Source organism: Mirounga leonina, unplaced genomic scaffold (genome assembly GCF_011800145.1).
Source record: "Mirounga leonina isolate KUSES-001 unplaced genomic scaffold, KU_Mleo_1.0 Mir_488, whole genome shotgun sequence".
NCBI classification, from domain to species: domain Eukaryota; kingdom Metazoa; phylum Chordata; class Mammalia; order Carnivora; family Phocidae; genus Mirounga; species Mirounga leonina.
Window position 1 is genome coordinate 592,808 of NW_023270777.1, and position 16,946 is coordinate 609,753.

General features: G+C 51.5%; 2 protein-coding genes across 2 annotated transcripts; one reads left to right on the forward strand and one right to left on the reverse strand.

The window, feature by feature from the left end:
* The first annotated feature begins 7,386 nt into the window (after positions 1-7,386).
* Positions 7,387-14,117, forward strand: MED31 (mediator complex subunit 31). Its single transcript, XM_034989335.1, has 4 exons — positions 7,387-7,480; positions 8,205-8,282; positions 8,568-8,664; positions 13,671-14,117. Exons 1-4 carry the CDS (start codon positions 7,453-7,455, stop codon positions 13,861-13,863), a joined length of 396 nt encoding a protein of 131 aa, XP_034845226.1. The 5' UTR covers positions 7,387-7,452; the 3' UTR covers positions 13,864-14,117.
* A 971-nt stretch (positions 14,118-15,088) lies between these two features.
* Positions 15,089-16,940, reverse strand: TXNDC17 (thioredoxin domain containing 17). The gene is made up of 4 exons (XM_034989336.1): positions 16,735-16,940; positions 16,332-16,413; positions 15,882-15,957; positions 15,089-15,270 (listed from the first exon to the last, which is right to left on the reverse strand). The coding sequence occupies exons 1-4, from the start codon at positions 16,877-16,879 to the stop codon at positions 15,202-15,204; spliced, it is 372 nt and encodes a 123-aa protein (XP_034845227.1). The 5' UTR covers positions 16,880-16,940; the 3' UTR covers positions 15,089-15,201.
* Between the last annotated feature and the right edge of the window lie 6 nt (positions 16,941-16,946).

Below are 16,946 nucleotides of genomic sequence, written 5' to 3' on the forward strand. Positions count from 1 at the left end.
GGAGTCTCTGCCCCAGGGCTGGTACAGCCTCGTCCGTCCATCAGTCTGTCGGTCCGCGCTCCGCAGGGCGGCGCTCACCACCATGAGGAGGCCAGGCAGGCAGCCTAGCCCATTGCAGGCCAGGCCCAACCGTGAGGCAGGTCTTCCTTTGCGATCTGATGCAGACGTGCCAGCACGGTGTTGGGATTTCAGTAGAGCTGGCTTTCTTTGTCTGTGGATCTTATAACAAACTTTAGAAGTGCTTCCTTCTTTTAAGCCCGCATGCATCTGGTAGCTTTTCACCCTCAGCTTCCAGCTCTGCTCTGGGGCTTCCTCTGGCCAGGACAGACAGCCCTTCTAGGAGCAGAAGGAAGCGGCGCTCTTGCCCTCCTGACGGCCCGGGGGGCTTCTCCTGGACACGCGGTACCCTCACTATCCTGCAAAATACACACGACCCGTGGAGCCGTCACGGCCTTTTCCTCTGGTACCCGTGGAATCGGGCGGCCGAGGGCACACGCTCTGCAGCCGGCCGGGCTCTGAATCCCGGCTCGGCTCCTTCCGAGCCAGCGCCCCAGGGAAGTCACTTAACCTCTCCCTGCCCCCGTGTCCTGACCTGCCCCCTGTGTCCAGCCCCATCAGTAGCCCAGCTTCTTCTGGAAGGGAATGAGAAACATGAGAATCCGCCCTTAACCAGTGTGGGCGGGGCCCAAGAAGATGCTTTGATTTTCCGAGATGAACGTGGCGAGGGCCCCAACCTACATCACAGGACCTTGGTCTGAGAGCACCTAGACCAGGGGGTTCTGAAGTCCCAAGGCTGGAGTCCAGTGTGGGGCTGTGCCACGGCCCCTGGAGGGCGTCCTGCTGGAGGTCTCGGTCCCTCAGGAAGGGGTCAGCCCAAGGCAAGCCAGCGGGATTTTCAGTGAGCCTCTGTGGCGTCAGGCCTGGCCTGAGGCCACGTGTGGCTCGCGCAGCTGTGGATCAGCCTCAGCTGCTGTGCAGGGGCCGTCTGACCTCTGCTGTCCACTGTCTGTCATGGCACAGACTTAGAGTGGGTCGTGGACTCCGAGGGGCGCCCTAGCAGGAGGAGACCTCAGACACCCACCTTCCTCCAGCCGTCCCCACAGTGACTCCCAGTCAGAATGTGTTTTACTCTGTGACAGCACATGGAAGTTTCACACGGCGATTCTTTTTTTTTTTTTTTAAAGATTTTATTTATTTATTTTAGAGACAGAGCACAAGAAGGGGGAGCAGGAGAGGGAGAAGCAGGCTCCCCGCTGAGCAGGGAGCCTGATGCGGGACTCGATCCCGGGACTCCAGGATCATGACCTGAGCCGAAGGCAGTTGCTTAACCGACTGAGCCACCCAGGTGCCCATCACACGGCGATTCTTACCTGTTCTATGTGTCAGCACTCTGGTGTGTTCTACATTTTTCTATATTTATTTCGTTAGAAAAATGCTGATTATAACACTCGAAACTGATGTCACAGTCTCAGATTTTCTTCTGGAGTTCAGAAAACATTCACTTAGTGTGCCAAATGTGCTCCCTCGTGTCCCAAACTTCAGCCAGGGCATACTATACCCCGTTCAGACATTGGGCCACACCCAAGGCCAACTGGTGATGGAATCAGATTATTTTTTTTTTTAAGATTTTATTTATTTATTTGACAGAGAGAGAGTGAGAGAGAGAGAGAGCACAAGCGGGGAGGATGGGGAGGGGCAGAGGGAGAAGCAGACGCCCCGCGGAGCAGGGAGCCCGATGCGGGACTCGATCTCGGGACCCCGGGATCATGACCTGAGCTGAAGGCAGATGCTTCACCGACTGAGCCACCCAGGGCGCCCCGGAATTGGATTATTTTTTGTTCAAATCAATTCACTGAAACATTTTTAAATGGAAAAAATATTTCGAGGAATAAGAGTAAAAAAAAAAAATGTCCAAGCTTGGTGAAAACTATAAAATCACAGATCTCAAACACGCAATGAACCCCAAGGATGAGAAACAGGAGGACAGTTCACCAGGCACGTCATAATCCAGTGGCCTAAAACGAATGATAAAGACAGGAGGAGATGTTTGTGCAGAGGGGCAAAGATCAGGGCTGAGCAGCTTTCCTGCCGGAGAAAATGCAAGTCAGAGGCAGTGAAATAACACTCTTAAAATACTGAGAGAAAAATAAAATAAGAATTCTTTGTGCAGAAAAAAAAATACATTTCAAACACGAGGACAAACTCAAACTTTTTTGAAGGTAAAAAAACAGAAAGTATTCGTCACCAGCAAACCAGCACTGGAGGGAACCATGGAGGAAGGGCTCCGGAGAGAAGGAAGGAAGTGCGAGCAGATGGGAATCCCCGTCTGCACAAAGGAATGGGGTGCGCCACCCGCCAACCGCGAGGATGATGGGGGTAAATATGAAGAACCCTCCGGAGTTGTTACTTACATTTCTTTAAAACATACTCAACGGCAAAGAGAGTAAGTAAGCCAACAAAGGATGGTAGATGGTAGATTTCGACCCAAACCTGTCAATCATTACAGCAAATGCGAACTGTCTAAACATCTCGATTAAGAGGCAGAAATGATTACGTTAGAAAAACCCAAGATCGAACTACATACATAATACAGCAAGTCCGCCTTAAATATGAAGTCGCAAATGGGTTGAAGGTGAGGGCGTGGAAAAGATGCACCGTCCGAACAATGTTCAAGAGAAAGCTGGGGCAGCTGGGTTAACATCAAATAAAATAGATTCCAGAGCAGAGAATATTGCCGGGGGGGGGGGGGGGTGGAAGATGGTCATCTCATAATGATAAAGGGCCAATTTATCAAGAAGACACGATGACGTGTGCGTACCTAATAACACCTTTGAAACCATAATGAGATGTTTTTGGCGCCTCCCGGGGATGAGGGTGCTCTGTAGAACTCCATTATAAGTGTTACTCCTGTCTCTCTTCTCTTTCTGTTTTTGGTGTTGTCCACGGTGCCCCCTGTAAGTTAAACGTAGGGACACCATGCTTGCCTTTACTTCGCTCTCAAAAGAAACTGTTCTGGGAGGCAGTGAGCCTCCTGGCCAAACTATTTTTGGCTTCTGTGGGCTTTAGTTTTTCCATCTGTACCGTGAAGATCAAATGTGATGGTATTCTTTAGAGAGGGAGAGAGAGTCTTAAGCAGGGTCCACACCCAGCATATAGCGGACACGGGGCTCGATCACACAACCCTGAGACCATGACCCAAGCCGGAATCAAGAGTCGATGCCTAACCAACTGAGCCACCCAGGCACCCCAACCCTGCCAAAAATGTTTTTAAGCAGTGAACTCTTTCTCCAGGCTGCAGCATGAGGAGGTCCCTAGAAGCTGGGTCCAGTCTCCAGGGCAGGCGTTTGGGCCAGCCACCCTGGGAGTGCCAGGAATCCAGGGGGATCTGCACGAGGGCTTGAGCTGGCTGCCTCGCGGGTTCTTCCCATGGCTTGTGTGATCTGGGAAAGAGTATTCTATGAAAGGCATTCTTTCCTCTCGTGTTTTCAACACAGCTGACAGCAATACACATACGCTGAATTTCGAAAGCTGCTCTCGGCTTCTATATAAATAGATGGATTACGAGGATGACAGGTGCTGACTTGTACACATCTTTAGTTCCAAACTAACCTGGTTGGCAAGAACTGAAGGCAAGTCACGGCTACTACCTAGTTCGATAAATCTAAGGGATTAGTGGATGGAGCCATTAAAGGCTTTCTCGGCAGGGGATGCATTGCACTCTGCTCTCTTGTGCACATGCTGGGCTCAGCCTTAGATGCCACGTCACAGACAGAAATTTCTTTAACACACGGGGTCATTCCAAAGCTGTGGAATCTGGTCTGTCAAGCAGTATATGTGACAAATATCTCATGACATCCTTTTACTTCATGACTCCTGTCTTTTTTTTTTTTTTGATACTTTCTTGCTCTGTGTATGCCTCTCTGGATTTCAGCTTTGAAACACGGATAAATGAGATCGGAGGGACAAACCTTCTTATGGAACGAGTGTGACAAACAGAAGGAAGCTACCAGAAGCCCGTATCCTTTCAAGAGCATCAATCGTCTAGAAAGCAAGCCTTTGGCTTTTCCACAGTAACCTTCGAACCAGTCTTCCAGGTGCTACGAGAAAGGAGGGGCAGAAGCAGGGGATGCAGAAAAGTCTGGAAGGATATGCACCAGGTTGCTGACATTAATGATTTCCACAAGATGGAAAGGAATGATAACAAATTATTAAATTTTCCTTTACACATTTTGCAATTATTTCATGTTACATTTAATACATTATCACCTTTGTAATAAAAGCATTAATAAGAAGCAGTTAAAGAAAAGTAACTACTTTGTTCATTAAAAACAACAACAACAACATTGATTAAGAGAGTGTTTGGATATAAGGCACATGGTCTGTCATGTTAAAAAGAATTAGTAAGCTCACCAGAGACTAAATTCCAAAGCCTAATTATTAGTTTACAGCAGAAGTTTTATGAGTCAGAAGGCTTCCGGTAGCCTCTGGGGTTTTATAACAACCCCCTGGCCTGAGCCCCTGTTCCACTGGGCAGCCCAGGGCGCTGCCCCATAATTAAATGAATTTGCGTGGGTAATGATTTAGCGCAGCGACCGGCTGGAGCATGGACTCCCCCTCACCATGAGGTCCCCCAGAATCAAGCTCACTTACACCCTCTAGATGAGACAGCCTGCCTTTCCTCTGGTGGTAAATATCCCATAAGTATCCCATAAATATCCCTCCTAGCAAATCCTGCTAGGAGGTGGGGGGGCTCCCCGCCCCCGTGGACCATGCTCTAACCTTTTAAAGCTGCTAGAATCTTCAGAATTTTCAACCTTGGTACTACTGATATTTTGGGCTGAGTAATCTTTTTTTGTCCGGGGTGGGGTGGGGGGACGACCTGCGCATTGTAGGACGTTCAGCGGCATCCCCGGGCTCCACCCACCAGATGCCAGTAGCCTCCACCCCCCACAGCCGTGACAAAAATATCTCCAGACTGCCAAGCGTCCCCTGCGGGCCAAAAGTGCCCCAGGTGAAAACCACTGTTAAGTTCAGAAGTTTTTCCACCATCCCACGAGGACCTGGGACTAGGACGATGAGCTGCTATCCATGCACCCCACACAAAAAAACAAAACCCAAGACATGGACGTTTAAGACCTTTCCCTAGTGAAAGCCAAGATTCGTCTACCATTTTAGTGCAAACTTTCTCCCTTGTTGGTGGCCACCAGAAGACTATGGACAAGGGAAATTTAGGCAGGTCCCTGTGCAGGGGTGGGGGGTTGGGGAGAGAGGAGAAAAGGTGTTTAGCCAGGTGGTACTCTTTGAGGGACAACTTACATTCATTCACATGGCATAAAACAAAGAGACTGGTAGGTGACAGTCCCACGGCTTTAAGTGCCATGTGTGAACCGATGACCCCTCATTTTATACCACTGGGGCTCAGCGGCTTCATGTGGGCATTTTGTAGGCATCATCCCAGGACGTGGCAGTACCATGCAGCAAACTGCTCAGGTCCAAACTTGCAAGTCCTTCTCGATTCTCCCATTCCTTTCCCTCACCTTCCACAGCCATCTGTCAGGTCAGCTCTGCTTCCAGAACACCTCCCTATCTGCTGTCTTGTCTCTAGCTCGCCCTCTGCCCCCTTAGTGCGAGCCACTGTCATCTCCTACCGGACCTCTCTTGCTCCCTACATCAGGGTTTCCCCAGCCTCATGCTACTTACATTTTGTTTGGGGAAGACGGCTGTCTTGTGCATTGTAAGATGTCCAGCAGCATCCCTGGGCTCCCCCCACTAGACACCAGTTGTCACCACCACCCCTCAAATTGCAACAAAAATGTCTCCAGATATTGCTGAGTGTCCCCTGGGGGACATTATCGTCCCTGGTCGAGAACCACTGTCCTACATCCTGCACACAGAAAAACCAGGATATTTCTAAAAATGAGTATTGCATCATGCCACGCCCCTGCTGAAAACCCTCCAATGTCTTCCCACCGACCTTATAAAACCCAGGCTCCTTCCTGTGGCTCCCAAGACCCTTTATAAGCTTGCCTCCGCCTCCTTCTCCGACGTCCTCTCTGCTATGCCATGCTGTCCCTCCCTGGCTCTGACCACACTGCTCTTCTTTCTGTTCCTTGAACATTCCAAGCTTGCTTCCATCCACCCTTTGCACTGCTGTCCCTTCTGCCTAGCATGCACTCTAGATCCCTGCACGGCTCACTGTTCACCCACACAAACCTCAGGTCGAACGTCTCCTGATCAGCAAGGCCTTCCCTGACCCTTCTACGTAAAGAGCCCCCCGCCTGGATTCTCTGTCACATGACCTGTGCTCAGCACAATAGAAAATGCTCTTTCCATCATTTGTCATCTGCCCCTTCACCAGACTGTGAGCTCCCGAGAGCCGGGACCTGTCTGCCTGGTCCGCAGCCCAAGGGCCTGGCACAGCGTCCTCCCCTCCCCATCCTGAGACCTGGGGTCAGGTTCCCTTCCAAGATTACTCTTCTTTATGTATGTCGTTGACCTTCATGCGTCACTTTTAACTACCTCTGACCTACATTAAAACGTGTGTGGCTGGGGGTACCACGTACACGGCTTAGCATCCACAGAATAGCTGCTTGGCGTGAAACACAAAGGCCAATTAGTTAATTAATGGTCTGCGTCTTGCCCCTCGGCGTTTTCGGTGGGCGCGTAATGCTCCCACCGGGCACGATTTCGGCTTGCTCCCTGTCCCCGAGGTTTGGAGCCGGGAAGGTTGCTGGGGGGCCACAGCCTCCGTGTCCATCAATTCAACTGATGGAGGAGTATCGCGGGCCTGAAAACCTCTCGTGCGGGCCTCAAGGGAAGGTGGTTCTCGGGGCCAAGGGCAGGGCGGCCCCGGGCACGCGCGGTGGGCGGTGCGGGCCGAGTCCCGACCCCGCGGCCGGCCGGCGGGTCCCCGCACCTGCGCCCCGGCCGAGGTGGGGGCGGCGTCTCCCGGCGGGTCCGCGCACCTGCGCCCCGGCCGGGGGGGGGGCGGGCAGGCGCCCCTGCGCCTGGGCCGCGGGGGCACCTCCGGGCAGGGGGCGGGTTCTCTGAGCGCCGCGGGGGGCTGCCCCCCCGGAGAGCACCCCCAGCAGGGGGGCGTGTCCGCGCGCAGGCGCTCCCCGACGCGCTCGGGACCCCCGAGGCTACGTCCCAGGGCAAGGAGTGACACCAGCCGGTCCCGTCGCCGCAGGCACCGGGGTGCAAGAGGCACGGTGGGCCTGCGGGGGCGGGGAGCCGGGTCAACACGCAACGCGCCGGTCCCCCGGGCCCCGGGTGCGCCCGGCTCCGCCTCTCCCCCCTTCGGAGTCTGCGCGGGGCCGGTGGGCGGGGCCCGAGTGGGCCCGCCCCGCGCCGCATCCCACACTGCCCCGCGACAGGAAGAGGGGCCGCGGCTTCCGGAACTTCCGGGCGGTTGCTGGTTGGGCTGGCGGTGGCTTGGCGCCTCTGCTCGCGATGGCCGCGGCCGTCGCTATGGAGACGGGTGAGTGGCGCCCGGAGCCCCGCAAACACAGCCACCCCAGGCCCGACACCTCCTCCAGCTCCCCCGGGCCTCCTGCCGGTAACTCCGGCGGGGCTGCTGTCCGCGGCTCCCTCCTCCTCCCCTCCGGGGCGGCCTCCCGAACCCCCGGCCCCCCGGCCCCCCGGCCACGACCCCCGACCCCCTGACCCCCCGCACCCCAGGTCCCCGGCGCCGCGGCCCGGCCCAGCGGGAGGGCGCGATCCGGACCCGCCTCCTCTGGCTGGTTTTCTGCGTCCCGGAGGCGCTTGCGTAGGCGTGAGCTGCCCCCGGACCGTGTGCCGTTGTGCCTGTGACCGTCCTCGCGGCGCCGCGCGCGCGGTCGACGCTTGTGCCCCTTGCCTTCCAGACGTGCTCCTGACGGACGTGGCACCGGCCTGGCAGCGCGCGGAGGCACGGTTCTTACAGCCTTCCGCGTGGGTCACTCCGGAGACCCCGGCAGTGGCGCCCTGTGGGTGCACCTGCGTCCTCTGACGACCTCTCTGTAGAGGAGCTTCTGGCGCGGTCTCTCGAACGGGGCTCCGGGAGGCTCTGTCCTCCCACACCCAGCTTAGGAAAACCGCCCCGTGCCCGAGTTTATGCGGAAGCGCGCCTCGCGGTCCTCGTCTCCACTGTCGTTTTCTCCGACAAGCCAGGGTTGTAGATAGTGACCTCTCTTTTGGGTGACTTTTGCCGTCTTCCCTCCCAGATGATGCCGGAAATCGACTTCGGTTTCAGTTGGAGCTGGAATTCGTGCAGTGCTTAGCCAACCCCAATTACCTTAACTGTAAGTTGTCGAGCACCTTGCTGGATTGGGTAGCCTTTGGCGATCTCCGACGGAGCAGTTGCAGTTCCTAATAACGTCTGTTTTTATACGTACTCGGTGCAGTGAAATGACTGCCACACTCACGTGGGAACGTGTGTGTGTTGAACAGACCGGGGCTTATGTTTGAATTCAGTGTGTGTCGGTGGTGGGGAAGTTATCTGAGCAGATGCTTTGTGTTAGGAGTCACAGATCAGTAGCCCGAGGGCTGGTTTGCTCTACAGACTTCTTTTTTTTTATGCCTTTCAGTTCTTGCCCAGAGAGGTTACTTCAAAGACAAAGCTTTTGTTAATTATCTTAAGTACTTGCTTTACTGGAAAGAACCAGAATATGCCAAGTATCTAAAGTAAGTTTAATTTTTATAGTCCTAAATATATGTATAGTTTATTATATTCCAAAACATTGATATTTAACAGATTTTCTCGTTTCATGTTGGAAAAAGTATGTTTTGAACCTCTCCACTTCGTTCAGTTGCCTCCACCTTAATACAAGACGTTCTCATCTCCAGCTTGGATTATTGCAGTGTCCACTCCCTGGTTATCCCTGCTTCTGCTCTTCCCTTCCTCCTGGGTCCACCCTCCCCCAAGCCAAACGAAGCAAAACAGTTTTCTACACAGAAGCCAACTTGATCTTTCAAAAGCGTAAATTACGACATGACCCTTTCTTGCTTAGAACCTTTCGATGGCTTCCCATTGCGTGCAGAACAAAGTCCTACCTCTTTTCTTGGACTAAAGCCCTGTATGATCTGGCTCTGTTTTTTGACTTTATCTTAAAATGTGTGTGGCTGGGGCTACCATGTACAAGGCTTAGCATAAACAAAATAGCTGCTTGGTTTGAAACAGAAAGGCCAGTTAGTTAATTACTTTATTTCACTGGGTTTCTGACCCTAACGAACCCACAATCTGTAGATGAAGTGGTATTGCCTGAGGCTGAAAATTAAAGAACATGGGGTACTTACAAGGAAGATTTTGTGGAAGAAGTGACCTCACCTGACTCTTAATACAGGCATGCCTCAGATATTGTGGGTTTGCTTCCAGACCACTGCAATAAGGTGACTATTGCAATAAATTGAGCCAAATGAATTTTTTGGTTTTCCGATACATTTAAAAGTTAACACTATACTGCAGGCTGTTAAGTGTGCAATAGTATTAAGTCAAAAAAACGGTACATACCTCAGTTTAAAAATATTGTTAAAAAAATGCTAACCATAGTCTGAGCTTTTAGGGAGTCATGGTCACAGATCACCATAACAAATATAATAATAATAAAAAGTTTGCAATGTGAGAATTATCGAAATGTGACACAGACATGAAGTGAGCAGGTGTGGTTGGAAAAGTGGTGCCTGCAGACTTGCTCGATGAAGGGCTGCCACAAACCTTTAATTAGTAAACGGAAAATCCAAAAAGCAAAACCAAACCGGTATGTCTGTAGCTGTGGGCCTCCTGTGGGCCAAGCACTGTACTTAACCTTGAACTCTCAGCTCTTCTTTGCCTTAAGTCGGTAGTCAGAAAGCAATAGTGAAACTTCTTTTTTTTTTTTTGTAAACCATGTTTGATAGGAAAATGATTCAGACTTGTCCTTTATTCAAGCCACTTTTTTGATCTGTGTCAACTGATTCACAAAGCCCACATCCTTCTGCCTGCAGGACCCTTTGCACCCGGACTCGTCCTTTATAAACAGTCACTCACTTAATAATCCAGAGAAAAGAGTTCTTATTAGGTGTTGTGTGTATGTGGACTTGGCGATCCGTGTGGACATGGGGCCGCAGGCACGGTCAAACATCTCCCCCACAGCGTTGCTGGGTTGGCTGTCTACACTCTGGAGCAGACCAGGTGAGCACCTGCTGCTCTATTCAGGGACAGCCCGATTCCACCGTTTGCTGGATGCTGGAAAGTTTGTCCTTATTTTGGGATATAATCTATATCCCTGTGTAGCTTCAACCCCATGTTTCCGGTTTTGTCCCTGAATTAATCTGGAACCAGTCTGTGCCCTCTGGAGGCAGCTGCCCTTCCGATGTTCACGTTCAGGAGAGGTTGCAGGTTAAGCCCTGTGGGCATTAGTCTGTACAGGGTTTGTTTGTGTAGTAGTTGCCACCACTGAAAGATTGGGCAGTCTCTTACAATGATCCGAACTCTGGAAAAGCCGAGAACTGCGGGTCCTGGTGCTTCCAAGTCAGTGCCTGCCTGGTCTGAGGGGCAGCCCCCGCGCGCAGACGTCTGCTCCAGCAGGAGCCCGCACCCGCACCTGTAGGGGGCTGCTTCTGTCTGCTCTTCTCAGCCCCCTTCAGCCACTTCTCGGGTGCCCTTCTGTGGATGTTTTGCAATTGTGCCTTCCACTGTTCAGCCAAGAACTAAACACAGGCCTTCAGATGTGGTCAGGGTGTGCTGGAGCAGATCGTTTCTTTCCTTCATGTGGGCATTACCCTTCGGTAAGTGCAACTTGAGTTTATGTTACTTTTTTGTTGCAGTAGGGAAGGGGCAAGGATGCACATTGCTGACCTACTGAGAATTTTATGTTCGCTTGAACCCTTCAGGTCTTCATCAGTGCTGTTAACGGAGTTCTCCATTTATGTCTGTCTGTCTTTTTAAAAATTTAAATGCAGAACTTTCCTTCTGTATTTCTTTTATTTTCTCTGGTTGGTTAATGCTGTAATTGTAGCTGATCAAAATATTTATCAATTCTTCTTATTCTGTCATTTAATGTACTCTGAGCATTGTCTTTTCCAGGTTTGAGAAATGATCACTGCATGTCTAAATTCCGTTTATTGACTCAATGCCACTTCAGACCATTCTCTTGGTTGTCACATTAGTTTACAGACGAGGAAGCTAAACCTGAGAGAGGCTGAGTACCTTGTACAAAGGCCCCCAGCTACTGAGTGGCAGAGCTGGTATTCAAACCCGGGTGTTTTTGTTTTAAGAGAGGAGCAGGGGAGAAATGGGCAGAGGGGGAGAGAGGATCTTAAGCAGACTCCATGCCCGGCGTGGAGGCCAGCACGGGGCTCCGTGCCCCGACCCTGAGATCAGCACCTGAGCCAAAACCAAGAGTCGGATGCTTAACTGACTGAGCCACCCCGGTGCCCCTCAAACCCAGGTCTTTTTAACTACCAGTGCCCGCATGGAAAGGGAAGAGCCACGTCAGGTGTGAGCAGGGCATCTCAGGCGTAGCTCCCAAAGCTACAAGCAACAGTATCTTTGGAGTGTAGACAGCGCACCTTTATTATTTTGGAAGGACGGCATTGGTACCGGGCCCTGCTACGCAGTGTGGTCCTCAGGCCAGCATCTTGCTGTCCCTGGGGAGCTCATTTAGAAATGCATCGCTCAGGCCCCACCCGGACCTACTAAGTCACACTCTGCATTTAAGAAGTGAGTCATGAGCCCATCCTGTTTTCATACTTTAGGCATTTGTATACTTCATAGTTTTGGCTCTCTGTGCTCTCTATAGAAGTTTTTTAATGAATTCACTTAGATTTCATGTCTTTTCTATTTGAAATAATGTCACCTAGAAAATAGCTGGAAAAGGGACGCCTGGGTGGCTCAGTCGGTTAAGCAGCTGGCTTGGGCTCAGGTCATGATCCCAGGGTCCTGGGATCAAGTCCCGCATCAGGCGTCCTGCTCAGTGGGGAGCCTGCTTCTCCCTCTGCCTGCCCCTCCCCCTGCTTGTGCTGTTTCTTTCTCTGACAATTTAAAAAAAAAAAAGAAAAAAAAACTGGAAAAATAAAGAGAATTCCTATATATTCTTCACCCAGGTATTGTAAATGCTCACATCTTCCTGGGAACATTAATACCTAGTCTACAGACCTCATTCTGATTTTGTCCACTGGCTCATTAATGTCCTGTGTCTGGGACAGGATCCAGTCTAGGCCACTACGCTACATTTTGTCTTTGTGTTTTCTTAGTCTTTAATCTGAGTTTCTTGATGCCCCCCCCGCCCCCCGCCCCCGATGACTGTGAGCCAGAAGTGATATTGTAGGCTTCTTGGTATATCCCATCAGGAGTAGTAGTCAGTTTGACCTACTACTGGTGGTAATTTTGATCGCTTGGTTGAGGTGTGGCTGCCAGGTTTCTCCATATCAAGTTACTAGTTTTTCTTTGTATTTAGTAAGTATCTTGTGAGGAAATGCTTTGAGACTATGTAAATACTTTGTTTCTTATCATACTTTTACCCACTAATTTTAGCATCTATTGATACCTGCCTGAGACAATTTTTACTGTGATTTTCTAGCATTCTTTCTACATTAGTTGTAATTTAGCTGTAAGGAAGAAACATTCTCTTATTCCCTATTTATTTATTCATTTACAAGAGTTACATGAGCATGTACTCTTGGATTCTTATTTTTGTTTTCTGGATTATAATTATGTGTTTTCTTGCTCTAATGATTCCAGGTTTGGCCATTAGGAGCCCCTTCAGATTGGCTCCTGAGTACTTGGGACATACCCCATAGTTTTTTTGAGCACTTTACTTTCCAGCACTACCTAATGTTCCCAGCTCACCTTGTACTTTCCCTGCCTTAGCCCTGCAGTCAGCCATTTCCCCTGAGGAGCTCTGGAAAGTGCTACTGAAAATCCATGATCTGGGCGCTGAGTGTGCTTGTTGGTACCACAGTCATTTCTTCTAGGCCCTCTTCGCACACACAGCCAAGAAGGGGTGTGTGTGTTTGTGTGTGTATACACTGTGTCTGCTTCTAATACTGTCTGTTTCTGTGTGTCTGTGTGAAAAGCAGCCAGGGGTTCATGCTGATGTTTTCAACTGTAGTTCCATGACATGGTCCATTCTAGCCTGTCCCCTTCCTTGTAACTCCTTTTCTGATAGTTGGAAACTTGGCTCTCTTTACCGTGTATTTACTGACACGGTTGCTCAATCTTAGAGTATATGTGAAGTAAGTCCTTGTGGAAGACTGGAACACAGTATCGTGCATAGTTCTTTGTAAAACGGACTCCGTTTTCAATAAAAGTTGTCTTTATCGCTATTGATGGAAAACCAGTAGTTATCAGTTAAACAGATAACTTCTAAAGTTAAAAAGGGCTCCTGTTCCTCACCTTGGACACCACTAGAATAGCATGGTTTGCCCCCAAAGTTTGACTCTACTTACCAGTTACTGTGTGGTCTTGGGCAGGTTATTTAATCTTTCTGAACTTAAGTTTTTTCACTGTTGAAAATGTTGCTTCCTGCTGACTTGGATGACCGGCTTCCCTGCAGAAGCAGGAAACACAGAACCCTGTACTACCAAAGTGAACCGAGTTAGTGTTCTAGAAACGGTAGGCCACCAGATGGTTTTTGAGTGAGTGGCTGGATTGCAGCTTGGCGTTACCGACCTAAGTCAGGTTGATGACTCACTTGTCACCCTAAACCCAGGTACCCCCAGTGTCTGCACATGTTAGAGCTGCTGCAGTACGAGCACTTCCGCAAGGAGCTGGTGAACGCTCAGTGTGCCAAGTTCATCGACGAGCAGCAGATCCTGCACTGGCAGCACTATTCCCGGAAGCGGATGCGCCTCCAGCAAGCGCTGGCCGAGCAGCAGCAGCAGAACAACGCGGCGGGGAAGTGACGCGGCCCCTGGGGCTGCACGGGGCTCTTCAGACACGGACGTCCCGCGCGCGCGGCGAGCACAGACTCTGGCTGCCTCTGGGTGGGTAGCCCCTGAGCCTTCCGGGCGCGGTTTCATCCAGCTAGCTTTGTCCTGTTCGTAGATGGCTTCTGTCAAACCAGAACTGTCGTACTTTGGTTTCCCTGTGGATTGGTAAGTTGTTACTAGGACTTCACCAACTGAATAAAAACGGAAACGTTAGGTAATGCTCTAAACCAGTTTGAGGCTGCAGCGAGGGATGGGGCACGGGGAGGGCCACCACATGTCCCAAACCCCAGGCCTAGCTCTGTTGCTCACGTACGGCGGGGCCTGTGCAAGTCTGTCTCCCCCGAGCTTCCGGTCCCTCAGAGGAGCTACCCTACCCCTCCTACCTACGAATGAGAGGAGGGCAGTCCGTGACTTGCTTAACTCAGAGAGCAGGACCTGCAGGAAGGACTGACCTGTAAACCCCTTGCTGTGCAAGACAGCTTCAAGGAGCGGTCGTCGGTAGGTCACTGACCTGGGATGGCAGGGAGGAGACGGATGATTAGCTTGTACCTGGACTCTTGACCGTGGGCCAGAACAGAGACGGGCAGCCTCAAGTATGCGCCATCATCCGGCACCGCCAACAAGTGCATGGCAGGTGGTGCTGTACGGGCGTCGTCCCGTCCACGCTTCACGTGCAGAAGCAGCCTTGTCCTAAAGGGGGAGCTGAGGTGCACACGGTAGCTAACCTGTCTGCGGTTACACAGCTAGGAACTGGTGATCAGTGCCCCCGACTCACAGGCTGGGGCTCTTGCCACCACCAGGTTCTGTGGGCTCTGACCTCTCTGCCGCCGGCCTCATCCAGAGTGGTGGAGCACATTCGACAGCGGACTGCACTGGCTGTGCAGAGGCTGGACTGGATGTGCTCTGCTCTCCATGGTTAGGGTGCTTTCTACATTCTGAAGCCAAAGAAGACGCTCGAGGAAGGACCGTTTGTGGCATTTAAGGTCAAAGATCCTAACTCCTCTTGACATTTGGAACTCGCTCTCTGCACCGGTAGGCACTTTGGGGCACTTCTCTCCCCTCCAGTAATACATGCCCTTGTGCTATTACTGTTCCCCTGAAGACCTGCCTTACCTCGATCTTAGATTCCCATATATCACAAGCAAACTGAAGGGTTCGTGGGCATTTTAAAAGCACTTTCTATTCAGACGTAAGCCAGTTTTTTTTTTAACCATTATTTATTTACTGCTAACATGAATTCAAAAAAAGTATGCAATTGCCTTTATACTAGAGGAAATCAGGAAATCCAGACACAATTGCCATCATCAAATCTTAATCTTCAGAGAACAACATCTGCACGAGGCTGGCCTGAAGACACTCAGATTCCACCAGTTTTTGAGGCTGTAAAAGAACAACGGTCCAATCTTAACCCATGGCTACAAAAATGGTATTAGGAGGCAAAGTGGTGTTCTGCCTTGAGTGACATACATCTTACAACAGAGAAATTATGCCATTCAAAAACTATCAACTAGCTGTAACAAGTCTTAGAAAATAGTTAAGCTATTTGCCTGAAGATGAATCACTAAAATACTTGGCTCCTCAGACCAAAACGAGAGACGGCAAGCCCAGTGCCATTCCCTTCCCCCCCCGGTCTTTAATTTAGAATCCCAGGGCCGTGGCTAACCTAGAGGAGGCACCCTTTCTTTTCGACCAGAATTCTGGATTAAGTGGAAAACAACTGCTCGTATGGTCAGGAATGATGTGTAAACTAGCTTCCTTGAGCCGTGCTTACAGAATTTTGAAACGGAGTGGCTTTTGGAAAGCATGAGAAAGACCTAATATTTAGATATCTGCATTATTAATAGCTTATTGGGATCGGCCATAGGGATGGACATCCAAGTTGTGTATTTTTAATGCACTCTGAACACCAACGTGATACTTGGCATGAAATGTCAGGGTCTTTTCTGACGGGTGAGCTGCGGCCCCAGCACGATGAGAAGGCAGACACTTACCGTCCCATACTTAAGTAGTGTAGGCACTGCCGTCACCTTCAGGTTTTTCCTGAAGTCATTATTCGGATCCTTCCAACTGTTTTGAAAAGAAGAGGTGATGGTGGTTTCTCACAGATAACATTCGATCTATTCCTGCGTTTAGTCTTTTAGTAATCCTTGTTTTTGTCGTAAACGTTTACCGAACCTTGAGGACTATGACTTTGTGACTCTGCACTTTTCCTTTAGAGCCTGACTACGATATAAAGTACATGTAAAGACCGTTGAGTTCTGAACTAATACCAGGCCAACTTTACTGAATTACCCATACCACAGGCGGCTAAATGCAGCAGCTCCCAAGGGCTTGCCTTACCCGGCTACACTGAGAAGGGAGAACCTTTGTCCCGAGGCCCCTCCCGCCCAAGCTGCACGTCTAGTGCGTGCCTGGGGAACAAGGAGTACGCGGGCACTTACTAGGGTCTCTCCCCCACTTGGCAGTAGATGAACACACAGCCTTCACTGACATGCTTCAGCCCCTCTCGTACGACCGGCTCGGCTTAAGACAAAAAGACAAAATAGTGGCATACCCGCTGTGGCCGCTGGCCCGGAGAGGCCGCGTCCGGGACAGGGCGCAGCCCTTCACCTGCAGGTAGCGGAGGGGCCTGATGCGGGCCCCGGGGGAACGCGTCTCGCGCCGCGGCAGCGCGCATGCTGGGGCCTGGGCTGGCGGCCGGGCCCGAGCAGGGGCGCCCGGGGCCGGCTGGCAACGGGAGGCGAGCCGCCCCGCGCGCCCTCGTGCGCCCTCCCCTCCCCCGCCCGGGCCGCGGCCTGCCGGGCCGCCGCCGTCCGCGCAGCAGCTCCCCGAGCGCCGCCTCACCGTGCACGCAGTCGGGGCACCAGCTCTTGCCCCCGGCGTCCTTGGAGCCGGTGAAGTAGGCGAAGATGGTCTTGCCGTGGTGCCGCTCCACGGCCCGGCGGAACTCCTCGAAGCCGGACACGCTCACCTCCTCGCAGCCCGCCATCGGGAGGGCGCGCCGCGCTCGGCCGCCCGGGGCCCCTGGAGGCGCGGCCGCGGGGCGGGGCCCGGAG

Bases quoted from the DNA above. Each gene is read 5' to 3' on its own strand.
- MED31 (XM_034989335.1), top strand. From the start codon at position 7,453: ATGGCCGCGGCCGTCGCTATGGAGACGG. The intron at 8,283-8,567 runs GTAAGTTGTCGA...TATGCCTTTCAG, and splicing joins CAACCCCAATTACCTTAACT to TTCTTGCCCAGAGAGGTTAC. The intron at 8,665-13,670 runs GTAAGTTTAATT...CCCTAAACCCAG, and splicing joins GAATATGCCAAGTATCTAAA to GTACCCCCAGTGTCTGCACA.
- TXNDC17 (XM_034989336.1), bottom strand. From the start codon at position 16,879: ATGGCGGGCTGCGAGGAGGTGAGCGTGTCCGGCTTCGAGGAGTTCCGC. The intron at 16,414-16,734 runs GTGAGGCGGCGC...TTTTGTCTTAAG, and splicing joins GTGCCCCGACTGCGTGCACG to CCGAGCCGGTCGTACGAGAG. The intron at 15,271-15,881 runs GTAAGTGTCTGC...GTTCTTTTACAG, and splicing joins CACTACTTAAGTATGGGACG to CCTCAAAAACTGGTGGAATC.